A 21,722-nucleotide genomic window follows, 5' to 3' on the forward strand; every position below is an offset into this window, starting at 1 on the left:
GTCTTTGTGAATATTACCCATATGACAATCAATGTCTTTTGAAGTTCTTATTTTCCAGGGACTTATTTTATTTATTTATTTTTTGAGGGGTGGTGGCTGCAGGGGGAGCTTGCACCAGGCAGTACTTAGGGATTACTCCTGGCTCTGTGCTCAGAGATCACTTTTGGCAGGGCTCGGGGGACTATATATGGTATCAGGGATCAAACCTGGGTCCCCTCTGTACAAGGCAAGTGCCCTCTCTGCTGTACCACTGTACTATTACTCTGGCTCTCATTTTCTCATCATTCTTGCCAACATTTGCTATGGTCAGTTTTTTAAACTTTAATAGACACAGTAGTAGCTCATCTTTTTTTTTTTTTTCCCCTGCCATACCTAACAGTGTTCAGTAGCTGCTTCTGACTCTGTGCTCAGGAGTCACTCCTGGCTCTGTGCTCAGGGGACGATGTGGTGTAGGAATCAAAACTGTAAATCATGAGCTCAGCCTGTTGACTGTCTCTCCAGTACGTTTCCTAATGCTATTGAGTAGCTAATGGTACTGACTGTACAAGTGTTTACTGGCCACTGGTATATCTTCTTTGGGCGCATGTCTGTTCATGTCCTTTGGCATTTTTGATTGAGTTTTGTGTTTTTTTCTGGCAGGCGGATGCCAGCTATTACACTCAGGGCCTCATACTTTCTACCACTGAGCTGCATTGCTTATGCCAAAGCCTTTTCTTTTTTTTTAAGAGCTTTGATTTACAAAGTTATTGATAATTGAGTTTTAGGCATACAATATTTCAATACCATCCCACCACTAGTGTCAACTTCCTTCCACCAGTGCTCCCAGATTTTGTCCTCACTCCCACCCCCACCCCATCCCCGCCTGTCAACTTGACAGGCACCACATTACAAAGTTCCAGTGGTTGCAGCTTAGACCTCATGTTTTCAGTGTCATTAAGTCTGTATTTTGGATAAATGTCTATACCACTAATCCAGATCACCAGTGTAACCGAAGCCCTGATACCTGTTTACCCCATTACTTCCCATTCTCTTGATCCCTCTTGATTTTTTTCCTCCCCCGTCCTTTTCTCTAAACAGTGGTCACCCCGGAGTTTTTGTCTTTCTATTACTGAGCTCTGTTGACATTATTTTGCTATAATCTCTGCTTATGCCCAACTCAAAAGTAGTTTTGGTGGAGTTGAGGCGAGGATGATAATACGAGTATTGATTGATTTTCTTGCTTATATATTTTTTTCTCTTTTGCAATCACCTCTTTGTCCTTAAGATCTGATGCAGTTTGATGATAAAGGGAACAAGACAAATATGCCGGATAAGGAGCGGCAAATCGAGGCCCTTCAGTTGCTCTTCCTCATCCTCCCTCCACCCAATCGTAACTTGCTGAAGTTACTGCTTGATCTCCTGTACCAGACGGCAAAGAAGCAAGACAAGAATAAGATGTCTGCTTACAACCTGGCTCTTATGTTTGCACCTCATGTCCTGTGGCCAAAAAATGTGAGTGAAGAGGAAGAGCTTCGACTGCTGTGCTTTCCCGGCGGGGCCTCGCCTGCGGCTGGAGCCAAGGGTGTAGATAACTAGGGTCCAAGGTTTAGTCTTTAACTCTAGGAGGTTAGGAACTGACTTGATTAGATCATTAAAGAGTTATCAGACCTGATTACTGTTAATGTCACTTACTATCAGTCTCTGATAAGGGGTAATTTACTCTTTTTTGTTTTCTTTGTTTGTTTGTTTGTTTCACTTTGTTTGGGGGCTGCTACTGGTAGCACTTGGTCCTGGCAATCCAACCTAGAGCTCTTGCATGCAAAGCAAGTGCTTCAGGCATTGGAACCATTTCCCCAGTTACTCTAAGAGGCAATTTATTAGTAAAAACCCCGTTGTGGAAAATTGTAGCTACTAAATAAGCTGTTGCACATATTTTGGCTGCTTACCGTGAATTCCTTCTTGACACAGAAGCCTTCTTGGGGGATCAAATTAATGTCTGAAGACTTCTTGGTTTAAAAATACATTTATATTATCATTTTGTGGTGCCAGGGGTTAAACAGGGGTCCTCACACATGCAAGACATGTGATCTGCCACCAAGCCACATCCCCGACTCGGATAGAAAGTGATAATTGAGCTGACAGCCTGCAGAAGAGCATCTCTGAGCTAAGGTAACACTGAGAGCAGCTGTCCCTGTGCTGCTTCCTGAGAGATGCTTCTTGGATGGAGCCGAGTGTGCTGCTTATTACTGAGGCCAGGGTCTTCTCAGTGATTTACATGAGAAATAAATATGGTAATTCAGACTCTTTGAGCTAATTCTTTGCATGCAGGAATATAATTTTATATTCCTGTGCATTTTAAAGATAGCCTTTAGGGGCCGGGGCGATAGTACAGCAGGTGAGGCTCTTGTGCATACAGCCGACCCATGCTTGATCCCCGGCACCATATGTGGTCCCCCACGCCCTGCCGGGAGTGATCCTTGAGTGCAGGGGCAGGAGTAGGCCCTGAGCACTACTGGGTGTGGCCCAGTGCCAACAGCGCCCCTCCCCCCAAATAGGTTGAACTACGTGAGGAAAATGGGAGCCAGGATATCTGGGCGGGAAGCTGCAAGCCAGGTCCATTACCTGCGTTCTTTGCCCCCTCTGCTTTGCTTCCTCCTCTCGTTGCTGGCCATAATGCTCCCTTGTCATTTACCTCTCAAGATTTTTTTGGAGGGGCTGGAGCTATAGCACAGTGGGTAAGGCATTTGCCTTGCATGTGGCCAACCAGAGTTCGATTCCCAGCATCTTATACGGTCCTCCAAGCGCCACCAGGAATAATTCCTGAGTGCAGAGTCAGGAGTAACCCCTGCGCAACGCCGGGTGTGACCCAAAAAGAAAAAAAAAACTTTTTTTTTTGAGTATAAAAGGGTTTTAGTAGTATAAGAAATGAGAAAAGAGGGCTGGGGATGTGGCTCAATGGCAAAATACTTGCCTTGTGTGTGCAAGACCTTGGGCTCAATATCCGGCACTGCACAGGCTATCGGGCACCACTGGGAATGACCCCAGGGCGCCAAGCAGCAGAAATGCGGTCATGCAGGTAGGAATGCTACCAGTGTCGTCTGAGGCTGCTGTGAGCAGGACAGAATCGCCCAGCCGCCAAGGACAGAGCCTCTCCAGAGACTGCAGTATAGCCCGAGACAAAAGAGCACACTCACTGCTGATCAATAGTAAAGGTGATACCTTTTTCTTAAAGCAGTCATTGGCCTTCTCTGGTTTCTCCTCTTTTTTAAGCACTTCAGCATGTATATCAGTTTCCCAAAATGGGCAGTACTACTCTTGAAAGGGGGGTGGCACTGGAACTGCGCAGGGATGGTGGTGCCTTCAGTGCAAGTAGGGGGCATCATTTTCTGTTTATAAAGAAACTGAATTGACAGGGACACTGAGTAAAAAAAATTTTTTTTTTTCCTAAAAAGGGGACAGTAGGCCGAATAGTTTGGGAGCCTCTTGTCTGACTAAGCCCTCGCTATCACTTGTCTATGCTACTTTGTCAGCTTATACCCACATCTCTTAGATTCTCTTTTTATAGGCACAAATTACCCAGCCCTCAGTCCTATGGACAGTTCCAGTAATCTGGCTCCGATCTTTCTTTCTTTCCTTTTCTTTTGGGGGGCTGTAAGGGTGGGGGGATATGAAACATGAACAAGTGTGTGCTCCAGCCCCTTGAGCCATCTCCTGGATGTCTTGAGTTTTTCTTTTTATTTGTAGCACACCCAGCTGTACTCAGAGCTTACTCCTGGCTTCATGCTCGTGATTACTCCTGGATGGACTCAGGGGACCATATGGGGTGCAAGGGATCAAAGCCAGAGTCAGCTGCACACAAGGCCTTGCCCACTTTACTATCTCTCCAGTCCCTAGAGCTTTCAAACATCATGGAATTTGATCTCCTTAAAGGGGACAAATTCTGCTGTCCCTTTTCTTTTTACACTGTATCCCCGCCTTTCTCTGAGCAGAGAGGGTCTTCCTGGCCAAGAACTTTGCATTATTTTTTCCACAGTTACCTATTAGATAAACTATTCCATGTAACCTCTCTTTTCTCATTTCTTTTTTGGCTTGGGGGCCACATCCAATGGAGTTGGGCTGGGTAGCTGTGTGCCTTGCAGTCATTCCCGTGGAGCTCAAGACTTTCTTGTCTATTTTGGGGACCATTGGCTCTTCCCCAGATTATATCCTACTCATGCTGGACCCAAGCACCTTTTCAAGATTACTATTATGTTTTTTGTTGATGTAGTAGGTATTATGTTGATGCTGTGGAGGGTTTCCCTAGTGGTAGCATCAGGGATTGAACCAGCTTGGCTGCATGCAAGGCGCACGCCTTAATGCCTGTACTATCTCTCTAGCCCCCACTCCAGACTTGAACATTATAGTAGAGGAACCTTTGTCAGGGATAGAAACTATCAAACTTTGGAAGGAATATGTTTATTTTTAAGCAATGAATGAAGTACCCACCTTTTACTTCCCAGTTCTTAAACCCCCCCCCCCACCTTTTGGGTTTCTTTTCCTCTATCCAGGCCACTGCAAATGACCTTCAAGAAAATATCACAAAGTTAAACAATGGGATGGCTTTTATGATTAAACACTCCCAGAAGCTCTTTAAGGTAGGTGAGGAATGGGATCTGGGCCGTGACTGGACAGGGTGGGTACAGGGTGGGAGCCTCACCACCAACGCAATGAAGATGACTGCATGAGGAAGAGCCTGTCCAGGTCTGGAAGTCAGCTTGGTTGGTAAAGCCTGGAGGCAACTCGAGGTGGGGAGGCGGGGGGGGGGGGGTCCGGGGGCGGCACAGGGGGGAGAACCTGGATTCTGAGCGGGGCCCTGTGGGTAGATGACTCTGCCTACTGGGTGGTAGGATCTGTCTGTGGCTCTGGCCCGCGGGTGGTGGGCTCTGGCCCGCGGGTGGTAGGATCTGTCTGTGGGTTGTGGGCTCTGGCCCGCGGGTGGTGGGCTCCATCCTGTCCTTCCTCTTTCAGCAGAGGCGACCGAGTGGTTTCACCCTCCTCCTGGCTCTCCTAGTAGAAGTCTGAGTCGACAGTCTCCTTTTCGCCTGTCCTCTTTGTTCTCTTTAGCCCAGACTAGTAGTGTTTTTGCTAACGTGATTTTCTCAAGAACCTGGTTTCTCTTTTGTGGATTTCAGTGGCGTTTATTCCGTCAGACAGAAGCCACACGCCCAGAGCCTTGTCCCTCAGCCCTTCGCCCCTCGGTGTCCTGCTGCGAGGGCTGAGGGGCTGTTCCTTTAAGCCGCTTCCTAGCGGCCTTGGGGTTTGATTGTGAGGCAGGTACAGCTTTATTCTCTTGAAAGGGCCCTTTGTGTGACTACATACTATGATCTTTTGATATTGTTTTCAAAGCTTTTAGCGAAAGGTTGTGCAGCCACAGCCATACAATAGACACAGCTGTGGTCTTTGGAGTGCACTTTCCCGATGAATATAAGAATTTTTTTAATTTGCGCCACTCTAGGCTGTGCCTGGCTAGTAGTTCATGGCCGACAGGAGTCTGATGGTTTAGCCCTGGGCCGCTAGGGCTGTGTTTGGAGACCTGGGTGAGTCGGGAGGACAGATGGTGCCAGACATGTGTGTCACTGCTTATACTGTTTCCCTGGCCCAGTGCATTTATTTTTGAGGGGGTCACACCCAGCAATGCTCAGGGCTTACTCCTGGCTCTGCAGGCTCTGGGCTCAGGAATCACTCCTGGCGGGCTCTGGGGACCATAAGGGATGCTGGCGATCGAACCCCAGTTGGCAAGGCAGGTGCCCCTGCCCGCTTTACTATCTCTGCAGCTCCTGTACATTTTTTTTTTTTTAATTTTAGTATGATTCCATAGGAAAATGCTGAGAAATTTCAAGATCATAAAGTTCTGGTTCCTTTTCCCCCTAAAGTTTAAAAAAATTGACAAACAAAAACGAATTAAAAATGAGTCATTTTTGTGAACAGTCCATAGTAGCATTAATTTCCTCATATTGTCGTGCAGCCCTCACCACTGTCCCTCTCTCCTAGTCTTTTCATTGTGCACAGCTGGGGCTCGACCCATTAAATAGCGATTCTCCACTTTCCCTTCCCCTTGACCCTGGCAACTGCCGTTCTGCTTACTGCTTCCTGGATCTTGCCTATTCTGAGTCCCTCACGTTAATGGAAACATACAGAATTTGTCTTTCTGTGATTGTCTGATTCCGGCATAGTGGCCTCAAGGTCACCCATGTTACAGCAGATGTCACATTTCTTTTCCTTTCAAAGTTGAATGATATTCCATTATATTCATTAAATCCATTAAATTCCATTAAAATTGCTTCAAGGCCATCGCTGAACTCTTTGGAGTATATATACTCAGAAATGGAATTGCTTCAAGTCCATCGCTTAACTCTTTGGGGTCTGTGTACCCAGAAATGGAATTGCTGGATCATAAAATAGTTCTGTCTTTAATTTCCAAGGCACCACTTTGCTGTTTCTCTCAGGGCTGTTGGTCCATTTGATCTGCCCACTAATGAGCACAGGGGTTCCCATTTCTTCCCCTTTTCACTAAGGCCTTCTTTCCAGTCACACTTCTCACGGGGATGCAGTAGTATGTTGGAGTTTTGGTTTGCATTTTGTTGTTGTTGTGGGGTTTATACCCTGAAGTGCTTAAGGGACATCAGGGTTATACCTGCGAGTACTTGGAGGGCAACAGAGTGCCTTGAATCACAGCCCGGGCCTCAGAAGTGTCGTGTATGTTTTCTGCTCTTGAACCCCATGCCTGGCTCTGCATTTTCTTACTGATACATGATGCTGGGCATCTTTTTATATGCTTATGACTAGTTGTATATATTATTTGAAAATTTTTTGTTTTGTTTTTGGGCCACATCTGACAATGCTCAGAGTGTACTCTTGACTCTGTGCTCAGGAATCACTCCTGGCATGCTCAGGGGTCCATATAGGATGCTGGGAATTTAGCTCAGGTCAGTGTGTGCAGGGCAAACTCCCTACCCACTGTACTAATGCCCTGAAAACATTTTTATTCAAAAATATTGTTACCTTTGGGGACTATTGATGAAGCCCAGGGCCTGTGTGCATACATATCTCACATGTGCAAGGCAAGTGCTCTACCACTGAACTACATCTCTAGCATTTTTTCCCCTTTGCTTATTTTTGAGTTTTATTTGTTATTGAATTCTAGGAGTTCTTTAGTATTCCAAATATTAATGCCTTTTCAGATAATATGATATGGTAGGGTCACAGTAGAATGTCCATGTGTGAGAGAGAGAGAGGGAGAGAGAGGGAATAAGAGGGAGAGAGACAGAGACAGGGAGAAATAGAGACAGAGAGACAGACAGAGATGTATTGGTCAGTTAGGAGGAGCTAAGAGACCTCCAGGAGGTAAGGGCTATGGTGTTGGAATTATGTTCATGAGAAATCATCATCAGTAGCACTATAAACCACAGAATCTCAACTAAAAGGAAAAAAAACACAACCCAGCAACCCCACCATCCCCAACAGCAATAACAAAAAAGAGCTCTCCAAGGAAGGCACCGCAGACTAGGGCTCCCTGCTTTGCTACCTGTTTTCCTTCTCTATGGGTAAAAGTTAATGAGTTAAAGAGATAAGGTCTTCCCGATACAAAGACTTAGAATTGTGGAGGCCACTCCCAGCTGTACTCTGGAATTGTTTTATTAATTTCCTTTTTTTTTTTTTTGTGGTGGTGGTGGTTAGGGGTGTTGGGCCACACCTTGCAGTGCTCAGTGGCTAGTCCTGGCTTGGTACTTGAGGTCCCTCCCACGGGTGCTGGGAAAACATGGTGCCAGGGACTGAACCCAGGCTTCCTGCGTGCTAAGCATGCACTCTTGCCCTTTGAGCCAGTTCCCTCATGCAGTTTGCTTTTGAATTGTTCATTCGTAGTGCTTAGAGGTACAGTAGATTTTTATGTGTTGACTTTTTCATACTGCTTTGCTGAATTTCTTTCTGAGTTCTAATAATTTCTCTCTAAATTAAGAGTTTTCTACATATAAGATCGTTTTGTAGTTGTGATGGTTTGGTTCCACAGCCACTTGAGGACCAATCAAATGAGAGACATCATACTCACAGGTCGAGAAAGAGTTTTATTGGCAGCAAATTATCAGGTTGGAAAATGACAGTCTCATGTCATCTGCAGAGAATCTTGAGATGATTTTACTTCTTTCTTTCTGATTTGGATTTATTACTTTTTTCTTGCCTAATTGTGCTTGCTACTTCTGATTTATATTATTAAATAGTTTTTTTTTTTCTCCCCTGCTCACATCACAGCAATTTAATTCAAAGTCAGCAATAGGGTTTTTCAGTATGGGCTAAGATGAAGATGAAGCCATACATGTGTGTGTGTGTGTGTGTGTGTGTGTGTGTGTGTGTGTGCGCGCGCGCAAATACATACTTATGTACATGCATACATGTCTCATAAACTAATTGTGGTTGTGCTGTAGCAGCACCTCAGCCCTCATGGTGTCACCTGATTATCACAGCAGTGACTTCAGTTCCCAGCATTGGTTGGGTGCAAGACCCAAGTCCGACCCACACTCAAGAAAAGGGGGCGATGCAGGGTGTCATCGCGGAGGCTGCCCTGGGATTTACTCATGGGTTGGCAATCCAGGATTTAGAGTTAAGTAACTTTCATTTCAGAGTCTTTGACTTACTAGGTCAAAGAGTAGATTAATTTCAGAATCTTTTACTTACTAGGTCATGGGGTAGATTAGGGCCCATGGCTCAAGTCAGGATCTCAACAAGTTAATTGGAGCTGTAGATACAGGAGAATAGGCAGAAGAATGTTTTGGATTTGGATTTGGTTTCAGTGCCACACCTAGGGGTTCCAGGAGCTCCTCCATGATCAGTGCTCCAGCGTCACCCCAGGCAGAGTGCAGGGACTATGCAAGCAGGATTGACCCTGGGGCTTCTGTTCATGCTCCAGCCCATCTTCTTGGCCACCAAAAGATTCTTTTGAGAGGTGAGGGAGGGGGTTTGGGGCGGTACCCTAGCGGTATTCGGGGCTCACTTCTGGCTCTGTACTTCAGGATCACTCCTAGAGTGGTGGGAGTCCACTTGCATTTCCAGATACTGAACTGGGGTCAGCCCTGTGCAAGGCAAGCACCTTACCCCTGAACTATCTCTCTGGCCCTGTTTAAAGTTTACAGATTAGGTAGTATGGATTCTATCATTCTTGTCTAGAGGAACTTTTTGTTTGTTTTTGGGCCTCACCCTGCAGTGCTCAGGGCTTCCTTCTGGCTCTGTACTCAGGGATGAACCCTGGCGGGGGCCTGGGTGACCACATCGGGTGCTGGGGGTCAGACCTGGACCTGCTGCATGCGAGGCACCCCACACACTGTACTATCACTGCAGCCCCCTGGAGGAAAGTTTTTTGTTAAAACTTAAATTACAGGGCGCCAGAGAGATGGTGCAGCAGGTAGGCGCTTGCCTTGCACGTAGCCGAGCTGAGTTCGATCCCCAGCACCCCAGATGGTCCCCCCAGCACCATGAGGAGTGATTCCTGAGTGCAGACAGGAGTAAATACTGAGTACCTCCAGGTGTGGCCAGAACAACAACAATTACATAAATAAAATAGAAATAGTATGATGGTGTCTTAGAGTTTTCCCATTAGAATTTATACATATCTGTTTTTGGTGGAAACTATGAAATGGGATGGGATGTTTTTCTGGGAGGCAGGTTCACAAAAAAGCTGTTCTTTTGGAAACCATTGTTTGTGTGGCCTGAAAAGATTTTAGATACCATTAACCACTGGTTTTTGCTTTCTGTTATATCCTGCACAGGCTCCTGCTTACATTCGGGAATGTGCCAGATTACACTATTTGAACTCCAGAACTCAAGCATCAAAGGTGAGGATAGGAAATTGCTCTTAGTTCAGATAATTCTGTTGAAGGAGGAGAGGGAGGGGGAGGGGGAGGGGAGAGGGAGTGGAAGGGGGAGGGGAGGGAGAGAGAGAGGGGGAGGGAAAGAGAGGGGGAGAGAAAAAGAGGGGGAGGGAGAGAGAGAAGAGACAGAGAATTTACTTTTTTATATGAAATAAAAGTAAATCCATGAAAAATGAAATGTATTTAGTACTGTAATTTGAAATTATCTTGTCATTTTTGGATAAGGGAAGACTGAGAAGAAAGGTTTTTTTTCATTTTGCTTTTTGGGTCACACCCGGCGATGCACAGGGGTTACTCCTGGCTTATGCACTCACGAATTACTCCTGGCAGTGCTCAGGGGACCAATTGGGATGCTGGGAATTGAACCTGGGTCGGCTGCATGCAAGGCAAAACACCCTACCCGCTGTGCTATGGCTCCAGCCCCTGAAAGTTTGATGTTACGGATTGAGGAGAGCTCAGAGGGATGGTGTGATCCATTGCATGTGGGAGACCCAGGAGATTCCTAAAAACTGAGTGGGGAGTAGCCTCTGAGCACCACACCAAGTGTGGCCTAAAAACAATAATGAATAAGGGTCATATGTTGAAATAAAAATGCCTCTGCAGAGGCTGGGAAGATGACGAAGTATGTCCCTCGAGCCCTCCCAGGCGTGGTCCCTCCACAAGCCACCACACATTGTCTTGTCTGTCCCATGTAAGAGCTCCACTGGTAGAGAATTGCTAGCATAAGCTTGCTCATAAAGCCTTTGGCACTTACAGTATTTGATACCATCTGTATTTAGCAAACGTTTTCTACAAGGGTGGAGAGCTGGTACAGGGGTTAAGGCGCTCCTGGAGTCTCACCCACCACAGTTCAAATCCTCAGCACCACATACGGTCCCCTGAGCACCACCAGGGGTCACTGCCGAGTGCAGAGCCAGGAATCTCCCCTGAGGACTGATAGGCGTGTCCCAAAACAGAAACAAAACAAAAGTTTTCTGGGAATGAAAGTACAGCTCTGTGTTTCATTGGTATTTCAGGCTCAGCAGGAACACCATCAGATGGCAGAAAAACTTGCGGCCACATGAGCTTAGAGAGCAAATGTGTGACGCTTATTAGTGAGATGGCGCATGATTATTGATTTTAAAGGCAGAAGTTTTGGGGGCCTCGAGAAGTAGCTTGGTAGCTTAGATGCCGGCCTTGCGAGAGGATCACCCTGAGTTCAAATCCCAGGGTTACGCTGTGCCCTGAGCAGGCATCACTGCTGAAAGACATGTGCACACCACAGCCTGTTGTCATGGCAACATCAGCTACAGGGGTGAGGGGAGGGAATACAGGTAAATGGAGGAGGGGAGTAGAGGCGAAAAATTAAAAAAAAAAACCTTCACAAGCATTAAAAATAAAATCTATTTCTGTTGTGCTCAGGATCAAACTGTCATTGTATGTTACCTTTCCTGCTCAGTTTTGTTTCTGTTTGGAAGGTAGCGAATATCTGTGACCAGGAAGAGAGCCTTTTTAAATTTTATTTATTGATTTATTTTTTAGGAAGAGAGTCCTCTCAACCAGTCAAACTGCAGAGTGGCTTTTTTTCTTTTTCCTCTCTTGTTTTTTTTTGGGCCACCTCTGTGCTCAGGACCTACTCCTGGCTCTGTGCTAGGGATCACTCCTGGCGGTGCTTGGGGGACCGGATGTGGTGCCAGGGATTGAACCAAGGCTTAAGGCCTGTCCTATATCTGCGGCACCAAGGAGAGTGGTTTTTCTTTTTTCTTTTTTTCCCCCTTTTTAGGCCGTACCCCGTGGTGCCCAGGGGTTACTCCAGGCTCTGCACGCAGGAATGACTCCAGGCGGTGCTTGGGTGACCACGTGGGACGCTGGGATCAAACCTGCATCAGCTGGTGCAAGACAAAGGCCTTACTACCCTCTGTACTACGGCACTGGCCCCAGGCAGTGTGGTTTTTCATTGTTCCTCTGCCACCACCTTGTAGCTGTCATGTCCCGTTGCTCTGTGTGGGGAAGGTTGCCATCAGGAACTAGGACACGGGGGCTCCAAGATGGCCTGCCACTTTAGTTGTCATTTAGATGACTTTAAAATTATAGCTTAAACTTGCCTTTTTCCTTCTGTCCAATGGGAATGATACTTTCCTTGCTTAACTTAGAGGTGAGGCAAGAGTGAGAATTATATGAGATTAGAAGATACTTTGAAAACTGAGCTCTCTAAACCCGAAGAGCTTCTAGGGGTGATATTCTGAATGAAGTTAGGTTCCCTGGGCAGGTCATGGGAGTGAGCTGCTAATGCAGTCTGTAATTATTTGCTTTCTCTTTATCTGATGATAATATTTAGATTTTTCTGTCCCGGAGAAGAGTACGCCACGTCGCCATGTTCCTTCGCACCCTCTCCGCTTTTGTTCCCGGGTTGTGGGAACCCGAAAGGAAAGCTGGCAGGGTGTACTAATTCATTTCCGTTTGTTCTCTAGGATGATCTTGATCTGACAGTTTCTTGTCATACAAAGTCCTTCCAGCTGGCAAGGCCTCAGAGACGGAACCAGCTGGATTCCTACTCCCGAGAGGAGACACAGCAGCGCACAGAGGCGGCGCTGCGGGAGCTGTTCCAGCACGTCCACGGCATGCCAGAGTCCGCGAAGAAGAAGCAGCTCATCAGACAGGTGCCCGGGGTGGGGGTCTCAAGGAGGTGACCCGGAGTCCCGTGAGGCCTCTCAGGGCGGGCAGGAGGCCTGGGTGTGGTCCCAGGTCTCAGGGTCCACCCCAGAGCACTGTCACTGCACCGCTGTGTGTGTTCTGTCCATCCTGTCACCCCCTCAGAATCTCATTTCGGCTGGGGAAAGCTCAGCAGTAGCAACATAAGCTTTGCACCTTCGAGACCCTGAGTTCGGTCACTGCGCTCCACCCCCTCTCCCCTAGGAACATTTTATTTTTCCTTTTGTGGGGGCTGCATCCTTTGGTGCTTGGCCCCCGCCCCCAGAAGTGCTCAGGTGCAGTTCCTGGGATGGAATTGGGGGCAGCCATGTGCAAAGCAAGCTCCTCAGCCCCTCTCTGACCCTCGTTCCTCATTTCATTTTTGCTCATCCAGGAAAGTAAACTTGTCTCTGTGGCCCCAGTAGCAAACTTTGCACTAGTGCCTTTTGGAGAGAGAAGGGGGGGGGGCGCGATGGAATTTTTAGCTTTAAATAGGGATCCAGGTGGGGTTAGAGTTTCTCTAATTTTGTTCATGTAACGAGTGTGCTGAGAGAGAACCCGCAGTTACACGTCGCAAAGCTTCAACCCTTCAGCCTTCTTGGCAAACAGCTTAGCCTCCCGAATTGCAGTCTTCTAGTTTGTAAAGTGGTAATTGTGACGTTGGTGCTCTGTGGTTGTAAAGAAGAGAGGGGATCTGCTGGCAGGGCAGGGCGCAGCGCTAGCTCGTACACAGGGCTTCTTTGGAGTCAGAGCACACAGAACCAAGTCGCTAGTCGGGTACTGAAATAGGAATCCTAGTGGCTAACTGGGTTTTCTTTGGAACTCTGGGAACAAAACTAAACTTCTCATTTGCCATTTTGAGACTCAAATTCTTGCTAAAGTAAATTCTGATGACTTGGTGAGTTTCTTTCTCAGAAAATGTATTTGATCTTCAACCAATTTTGGTCTTAGCTGACCGGGCTTAATCACCTGCGTTCATTTTAGGGATAAGTATTTGCTTTTATTTATTTATATTTATACATAATCTCAGGTGTAGGTCCAAATATAAATAAGTGCTCAGCTGCTTCCCTACCCATGGCTGTGCTGAAGAGCTACCCACCTTGGTGTGGCGCTGGGGTCATTCCTTGGCAGTGCCTAGGGGACCTTTTGGTGATGGACATTGAACCCACATGCAAAACATGAGCACCCTCCCTGGGCCTGAGCTGAGCTGCTTTTAATGAAAGAGTTCCTTGGGAGAGACTGGCAAGCTAGCTCAGTGTGCCGATGATGGGGACAGCCCCCAGGCTCCCCTGATGGCTCGGCACGTGCTGCACAGAGGGGCTCTGCGGGTCCCGGCGTCTCGGGGAGCGACCCGGAGGAAGACTTGGCTGTAACCCTAGAACTTTTTCTCATATTAGAAAAATAAGAAATTCTAGAGAAAAATAAGAAAAGAAAATACTCACCAGTTGCTTATATTTTGAGTATTTCTCTTTTGTATATAAATATATATATGAATTATATAGTCATACAAAAAAGCAAAAAATGTATATATATTTGTTTGTTTGTTTTTGGCTACACCAGGCAGTGCTCAGGAATCACTCTTGGTGGGCTTAGGGTACCATTTGGGATGCTGGGGATCGAACCCAGGTTGGCTGTATGCAGTCAGGTGCCTTACCCGCTGTACTATCTCTCCGGCTCCAATGTGAATATATTTTTATATTTTTACAGAGTTATGATCATACCACATATACTATTGTTATTGCTCCATTTTTCTACTAAACATTGCATCATAAGCATTTTCTTGTGCATGTAGCAACCTTAAACATTTAAATTACTGCCATTTTGTTTTGAAAAAAATCATAATTTTTTATTTTCTAGAGTTTCCTCCTGATTATAAAAAATAATACTCACTGTAGGGGCATTTTAACCTCCAGAAGAGCATGAATAAAGTTAAAATCTCCTATTTTGGGGCCAAGGAACTAGGTCACTTCTTAGTATATACATTTTTTGCTTATATGTCTTTTTAATTTTGTACATTATTTCTGATGTGCATGCCCAAAGAGTGTCACCCCTTTTTAAAATTTAATAAGTATGTATCAGTATACATTTTTCTTTTCTTTGGCTGCACCTGTTACATATTTGTCTTGTGTGGGCTGCCCCTGCTGCAGTTAGGCCACCAGTGTTGCACAGCTGTTTCCTTTCTTACTTCCCTGACTTTTCCCTTCTTGCTTTGGGGCCACGTCTGGCAGTGCTCAGGGCTTATTCCTGGCTCTGTGCTCGGATCACTCCTGGCGGGGCTCAGCGTACCATCCATATGGGGTGCTGGGGATGCCACATGCAAGGCCAGTGTCTTACCTGCTGTACTATCAGTCCAGGCTCCCCCTGTTTCACTGTACCACTGTTATCCCGTTGTTCATCGATTTACTTGAGCCAATAGCGATTCCATTCGTCCCAGCCCTGAGATTTTAGCAGCCTTTCCTTACTCATCTTTCCCAATGCTGTCATATTGGAGGCTCTTTCAGGGTCAGGGGAATGAGACCCATTATTGTTACTGTTTTTGGCATATCAAATACACCATGGATAGCTTGCTGTGCAAATCTTAATTCTACTTCTTAGTATTAGTCATTTTGTATGGACTCAGTAAGAGATGCATTGAACTTATAGGGTGGCTCTCCTGAGGACATCTTGCTATAGATCCCAGACTATAGTGCTCAGGCCAGACGAGCCCTTTCTAACCCTATGCAGGGTCCTTGTCCAGTTGTTTCTCTTTGGACCATGGCAGAATTTATCCATGACTGTGCTCTTAACTTATAGTTAAGTATTATGGTGCTTGGCCTGTCCCATTCCATGCCAGGATAGCTTACAGCTTACAGCATGCCCTGGGTCCATTCAGTCCCTTCGTCAGGACCCTGCCTTGGGGTGGTAGGAACTAAGGGGAACTGATGCCCATGAGTAAATGTTATTTGGAGTCAATTGACCCCCCAAGTTACAAAAGCAAAGCACCAACTATCTTGCTATGTCTACATAAAAAGAACATTGCTCTAAGTAAAACTTGCAAAGGACATAAGGGAAAGAGATAAGCAATATTTCACTTACAAATGCAAAATTCAGGGTCCTTAGAAGATTGATCTTACAGGTCCCAGAGTCTGATTTGGAGATCTAGGTGATTAACAGAGAGGGGAAGCGAGTAGAGGAGGGGTCACACAGCACACGGCGATGGGCGTCACCCAGTAGCCCTAAGCACCTTGCAGCAAAGGAAGGACAAGCCAGTGTAATCCTACATCTCCTCCTTTTCTGTTACAAGAACACAAACATTTGAAATAGAGAGAGGAACAATTCCAATCACAAAACAGTCCCATTTGTTGTTCTAAAACTTGAAACCGCCCCTGAGCCCAGAGCAGTCTTGTTGTAAAGTGTCCCATGGTCCTGCCCTGTCCTGGCATGATGAGAGTCAATTTAGTCATTTTCTTGAAGAAATCATGTGTTGGGATCAAAGTTTGAAGAGTTCCAGCAACAGCAATAGTGGTCATAGCAGTGAGTACCAGAAGAGCAACTATTAGGAGTCCGATGTACTTCTGGGAGCACTGGAGCAGGAGCATCACACCTTCTGTCAGGAGTCCTTCAGCAGGGGAATGCTGCCATTCTCTGGTCAGCTTCACTGGCAGCCATAGGTGTGAGACCTAGGTCATGTTTGAGAAAAAACACTTTCTTAAGTTATCAGAGGTTTTGAGTATTGGGGTTTGGTACATCTCCATGTCTGGGGGCAGAGAAAGAGATTGGGGGGGGGGCTGTGGTGCAAAGGGATATCCTAGAGAGAAATGAAAAGGGGTTCCTATTAAAAGTCATCTCTTCCTCCTTTGGGAACTGAGGCACCTGTGAGTTCATTCCAAGGGGAGAGTAAAAGTAAGGAATTGTTAATCCAGAGGGGGTCCTGGCATTGTCCAATCCACAGCCTGTGAAAGAGGGGTTTACGGCGTGTTCTTAACGTGACCTCATGGTATGTGAAAGGAGCTAGATGCCTTTTTCTGCAGGTCCTCTGACGCTGGCTCCTCCTCTGCTTTCCTTGTGACTCCCAACTGAAATCAGTTTGATGATGGCTTGGCACTGGAGTTTGGAGGGTTTAAGTCTCCCGACAGTCTGAGGGTCAAATCAGGCGATGATATGCCAGGGCCTGCTAATATCGTCTCAGACTCAGTTTATGTGGTTGGTCTCTTCCCTGGTACAGTGATTATTTCTTTAAATGCCCCAAATACTATAGTTCAACAATTGCTTCAGCAGCAACAGGCTCTTTTACAAAAGCACTCTGAACCTGTTTTCATTACTCACATCAGATCTCAATCTGGTCTTCCTGGACCTATGAATCGGGCACAGTTATTTTTTTTAAAGAAAGGAGGTATGTGCCCATTGACTCCTTGTCTTTGACATTATTCTCTTTAAACTTTTTAAATTTACCCCAAGAAGAGCCTATACAGCAGCTAAAAGGCATTTTCAGGAAGGTGCAACGATTCAGGAAAGAAGAATTCTCCTCTTTGGGTTAAAATTGACAAAGAATGGGTAGCATGGAAACTCCTCCTTTGGGGAAAAGGCTCTGCTTTTGTTTCAACAAATGAGAACCCCAGTAAGAAACTTTGGGTCCCATTACATCTTGTCAGGACTTGAATTTATTCGCCTGATTTATTCGCCAGGCTCCCCCTAGTACTCTTTAAGATTGGCTGGAGAGAGAAAGAACTCCATGGGTCGAGCACATGCTTTGCATGCCAGGTTGGCACCTTGTGGTCCCCTGACCATCACCACGAGTTACTCCTGAGCACCAGGGTGGGGCTGTTTCCTGGAGCACCTCTGGGCGGATCCAGAAAGCAAAGCAAACAAAATTGCCAGCATTTGTTTTAATGAACTTTTAAATTAGAGATGATTTAGGTTTAGAGAAAAATTATAAAGATAATAGAGAATTGCCATATAGTCTTCACTCAGATCTTTCTCAATTAGCATTGTCAAAACTGAAAAAAAAATAACATGGTAAACTACTATTAGTTTATTTAGACTTATTCAGAGTTGGCCAGTTTTTCCACTAAAACTTTTCAGTGCCAGGAAGTAGTCCAAGATACCACATTGCATTTAAACAAGCATATACGTATTCTCTCTCCTTTCTCGCTTTGCCCTCTGTGAAGGGATCCACAGTGCCTCACAGTCTGGGTCTTGCTGCTTGTATTCCTCCTGTTCCCTAGTTCTCCCTATCTGCTGCTAGGTCTGATGCCAGAAACTCAGTCCCTGTTGTTTTCCTCAGTACCTGCCACCGCTCGGGGGATTCTGCTGGCTCCATCCTTGGAACTTGCTTCCCCCTGGTGTGGGGAACCGTGCGGTGCTGAGGACTAACCCCGGCTCCTGTGTGCAGAGCGTGCGCTCATGCTGTTGAGCTGTTTCTCTCACCCAATTTTGTAACTTTTTTTTTCCTACTGGGTTCTGGAGCTCAAACTCAAGGTGTCGAGGGTACAGGGTAAGCTGTGACCCTGGGTCTGATTCTAGAAACTTGGTCTGATTTATTTGATCTCTTTTTCTTTTGGGTCACACCCCGCGATGCTTTTGGGCCCGTGCAGTGCCAGGGTTTGAACTTGGTCAGTAACATGCAAGGCTGGCACCTTCACCCTGTACTATCTCTTGACCCAGTTGTTAGCACATTTATTTATTTGGTTGTTGGGCCGCACCTGGCAGTCCTTAGGGCTGGCTACGCACTCAGGGATCACTCTTGGCAGACAGTTGGGAGTGCCAGGGATGAACGCCGGCTCGGCTGCATGTAAGGCAAATGCCCTGCCTCCTGTACAGTTGCTCCAATGCCCACTCCCACCACCCGACCTGGTACTTTTGAATTTAAATTAAATACTCCTCAGGGTAATTTAGTATTTTTTTTCACTAAACAACAAACAAACAAACAAAACCAAGCTTGACTTGGTTTTGACAGCTTTATTTCTGCCTCTGTGATTTGCTGCTGATTGTACTCACTTATTGAACTGACTTCTATGATGTGTTGTACTTGCGATTGTCACGTATCCTGCCTTTTGTTGGGAGAATATTAACAGAGCGCTCTTCCCTCTTTCAGTTCCGTAAGCAGTCTGCAGCCCAAACCCCAGGGCGGGAGCCGTCCTCTCCCCGGGTGCAGAAGAGAGCCCGCTCTCGCTCCTTCAGTGGCCTTATTAAGGTAGGTCCCGGCTTTCCCTGTTCCCACTCCACAGGCTTCAGTTTTATTTTTTTCATTTTATTTTATTTTTTTATTTATTTTTGCACCCTTGCTTGGGGGTGCAGGGCCGCTCTTCCCGGTGATGGGGCTCAAATGGAGGACCTCACCTTGGCCAGGCATATCCTTCACGGCTTGAAGTCTGGTTTTTCCTTTACATGAACAATTTTCTGTGTTCATGCATCTTCTGTGGGGGTCCTAAAAGAGCATTCATTCGTAAGGGGAGAAGGAAGACGGAAGTGGAAAGCTGCGTTTTTTCAAATCGTTTTACTGTGTATTTATCAGAGAAAGGGCTCTGTGGAATGAATGCCACAAAGGCCCTTCCTTCTCTTCCGACGTTGACAACAGTCCTTACTTGCACTAGCGCAGTCCCTTTGTTCATAACTTGCTTTGAGCAAGGTCTGAGCTTCCTCGAATCATGCTCCCCCGCACTTGGCCGCAACGCCCAGGGAGGCTGCGCCCTCTGTGCTGAGCTCTGCTGTGGTGCAGGGGCCCAGCAGCATGCCGGGGATCGAGCTTGCGGCCTCCCATCAGTAGGCGGGTGCTACCTGAGCTCTTCGGTGTTTGCCTTCCTGATACTCAGGCCTGAGTTGGTAGTGGGCCCGGCCATGTGGGGCAGCCCGGGCAGCTGTGCGGTGGGCCTGCAGGGCTGTGTCCACTGGGGTTCTGGGACCCTAGGACTCACTGGCTGTCCTGGGGCTGGGGGTGTGGGTGGGCATCACCCCAGGGATTGAATTTAGGGCCTCACACATGCAAGCAGGTGCTGTTGCCTGGAGTTAACTCCCCAGCCCCCGAGAAACCTTCTTTCTAAAACAAATGCAGTATGTCCTCTGTGTTGCCCTGGTCTCTGCGGGCTCAAGTCTTTGTGGACAATCTGAACTTGCAGTTAAGGGCTCTCGCCATCAGGTGGCAGTAGGTTACTTGATGATGGGGTTTAAGTCCATTGGCAAGGCCAGGTTCAGTTAGCACTGTGCCTCGTCCGGCAGTTCCTCAGGGTCTGCACCCGTCTCCCCCGAGGCAGCCTGGCTCACAACACTGCTGACGACGGGGTTTCCTGCACACAGTGCTCGGGCTCCGCACGCTCCCCCCCACCGTGTCTCAGCATGTACTCCGCCCACCGCGTTTCTTTTTATTTAATTTATTTTGGGGGCAGGGCAGGGGGCTGGTGGGGACTGCACTTACTGGTACTCGGGAGCGTCTTCCAGCTTAGTGCTTGGGGGTCTCCCCAGACTGTGCTCAGGGGACCGTGCAGTGCTGGAGCCAGACCTGGGCTTCCACAGGTGAGACAGTTGCTCAGCCTGCTCAGCTGTCTCTCCAGTTTATTTGCAAGTCTGTCCTTCCCTCTGGCTTCCCTGCCCTGATAACAAGGAAGATGGCAGCCAAATGAGTGTCTCCCCGTGTAGTAGTCAAACAGATGTTCCAAGTTCTATGGGAGGGCTGGGGACGCGGCTCAGTGAGAGAGCATGGGCCTGACATGTGTGAGGCCCTGGGTTTCATCCTTGCGACAGCAACAAACAAAACCCCCAAACCAAAGTACAATGTAAAATGGTGTGGTTGTATCTTCACAGTGAGCACCTCTGCACCTGGTTCCAGATATATTGATATTTGTTGATTGAAATGTAAATAAAGAGTCTCCTCTTGATGGCTGCCCACTCTTTCTTCTGAAAGAGAATTTAGAATTTTAGAATTATAAAATATTGTATCATTCTGCCAGTATAAACATTTTACCTATTTTTAAATTTAATTGTGTGTGTGTATGTATGTGTGTGTTTTGGCACACACCTGGCAATGCTTAGGGGTTACTCCTGGCTCTGTGCTCAGGGATCTGTCCTGATGGTGCTCAGGAGACCATGTGGGATGCTGAGGATTGGACCCAGGCGCATGCAGAGCGAATGCCTTACCCAGCTGTACTGTTGCTTCAGCCCCCCAGTATAAGTGTTTTAAAACACAAATGTTCACAAATTGTATAAAGCAGCGGGTTAAAGTGTGAATGAAGAGATGGTGAGCTGGTCATTGTTCTAGATTTCTACTCAGTGAAGAATGGAGTTCATCAAATGGCTTTTTTAACTTGTTGGGGGCCAGAGAAAGCGCTTAAAAGACTGAGCACATGCTTTGCCTGTGGGAAGCTTTTATTCAAAGAAATGCAACAAGAATTCACTGGAGGCTTTACAGCCAGTCCTAGGATTCCTAGTGCCCTGGTTCATTTTACTTTAAAGTCTTTTGATTTTAGTTGTTGTTTGTTTTTTGGTCACACCTGGCAATGCTCAGGGCTTCTCTGGCTCTGTGCTCAAAAATTGCTCCTGGCAGTGTTCACAGGACTATATGGGATGCTGGGATCGGACCCAGGTCAGGAGCATGCAAGGCAAATGCCCTACCTGATATACTATCTCTCCAACCCCTGTTTTGCAGTCTTTTGAAAGGAAGAGACTTTTCACTTGGTCTTTTGAAAGTAAGAGGTACTGGTCTTATTTTTCTAGTATTTCTATGTCTTCACTCTTTGATTTATTTGCCTTTCTTTTATCCTTTATAAAACTAGACTTTTTTTTGCTGCTAATATCCACATTATAGAGTTTCATGTACATGCTTTGATATGGTCTGTTTTTGGAATCTAGATTTGTTCTCTAAGGGTAAAAAGGGAAGATTTCTCCAAAGCTGGTAGAGTGGCCGCTGTCAGCTGTTACAGTGAGTCACATCAGCGTCTACGCTGTGCAGAGATGAAAGGGCTTTTAGTCTTGCTCTGATGGCAGAGTGGTCATGTGACCCTTTCAAGACGCCTTTTACTCTCCCATGGCTGTATTAGAAGCTCTTCAGAATTTCTGCAAACACAGTCTGGGCGAGGGCATGACAGGGGAGGGGAGTTTCAGAACGGCCTATATGAAGATCCCTCCACAGGCGTGGGGGTGGGGAGGGGGGCGCCTAACAGCTGGCAGGGACAGCTCATCTTTGGGGGGATCATCGCACCATAA

General features: G+C 46.7%; 1 protein-coding gene across 1 annotated transcript in view; it reads left to right on the top strand.

Annotated features, from left to right (window-relative positions):
• Positions 1-21,722, top strand: part of ARHGAP19 (Rho GTPase activating protein 19) — a 61,565-nt gene that overhangs the window by 33,094 nt on the left and 6,749 nt on the right. The window contains exons 5-9 of the mRNA XM_055119014.1: positions 1,265-1,491; positions 4,527-4,613; positions 9,777-9,842; positions 12,329-12,517; positions 18,622-18,720. Of these exons, the coding sequence (XP_054974989.1) occupies positions 1,265-1,491; positions 4,527-4,613; positions 9,777-9,842; positions 12,329-12,517; positions 18,622-18,720 (668 nt within the window). The remainder of the gene's footprint in view (positions 1-1,264; positions 1,492-4,526; positions 4,614-9,776; positions 9,843-12,328; positions 12,518-18,621; positions 18,721-21,722) is intronic.

The sequence above is a fragment of the Sorex araneus genome, chromosome 11 (genome assembly GCF_027595985.1).
Source record: "Sorex araneus isolate mSorAra2 chromosome 11, mSorAra2.pri, whole genome shotgun sequence".
NCBI classification, from domain to species: domain Eukaryota; kingdom Metazoa; phylum Chordata; class Mammalia; order Eulipotyphla; family Soricidae; genus Sorex; species Sorex araneus.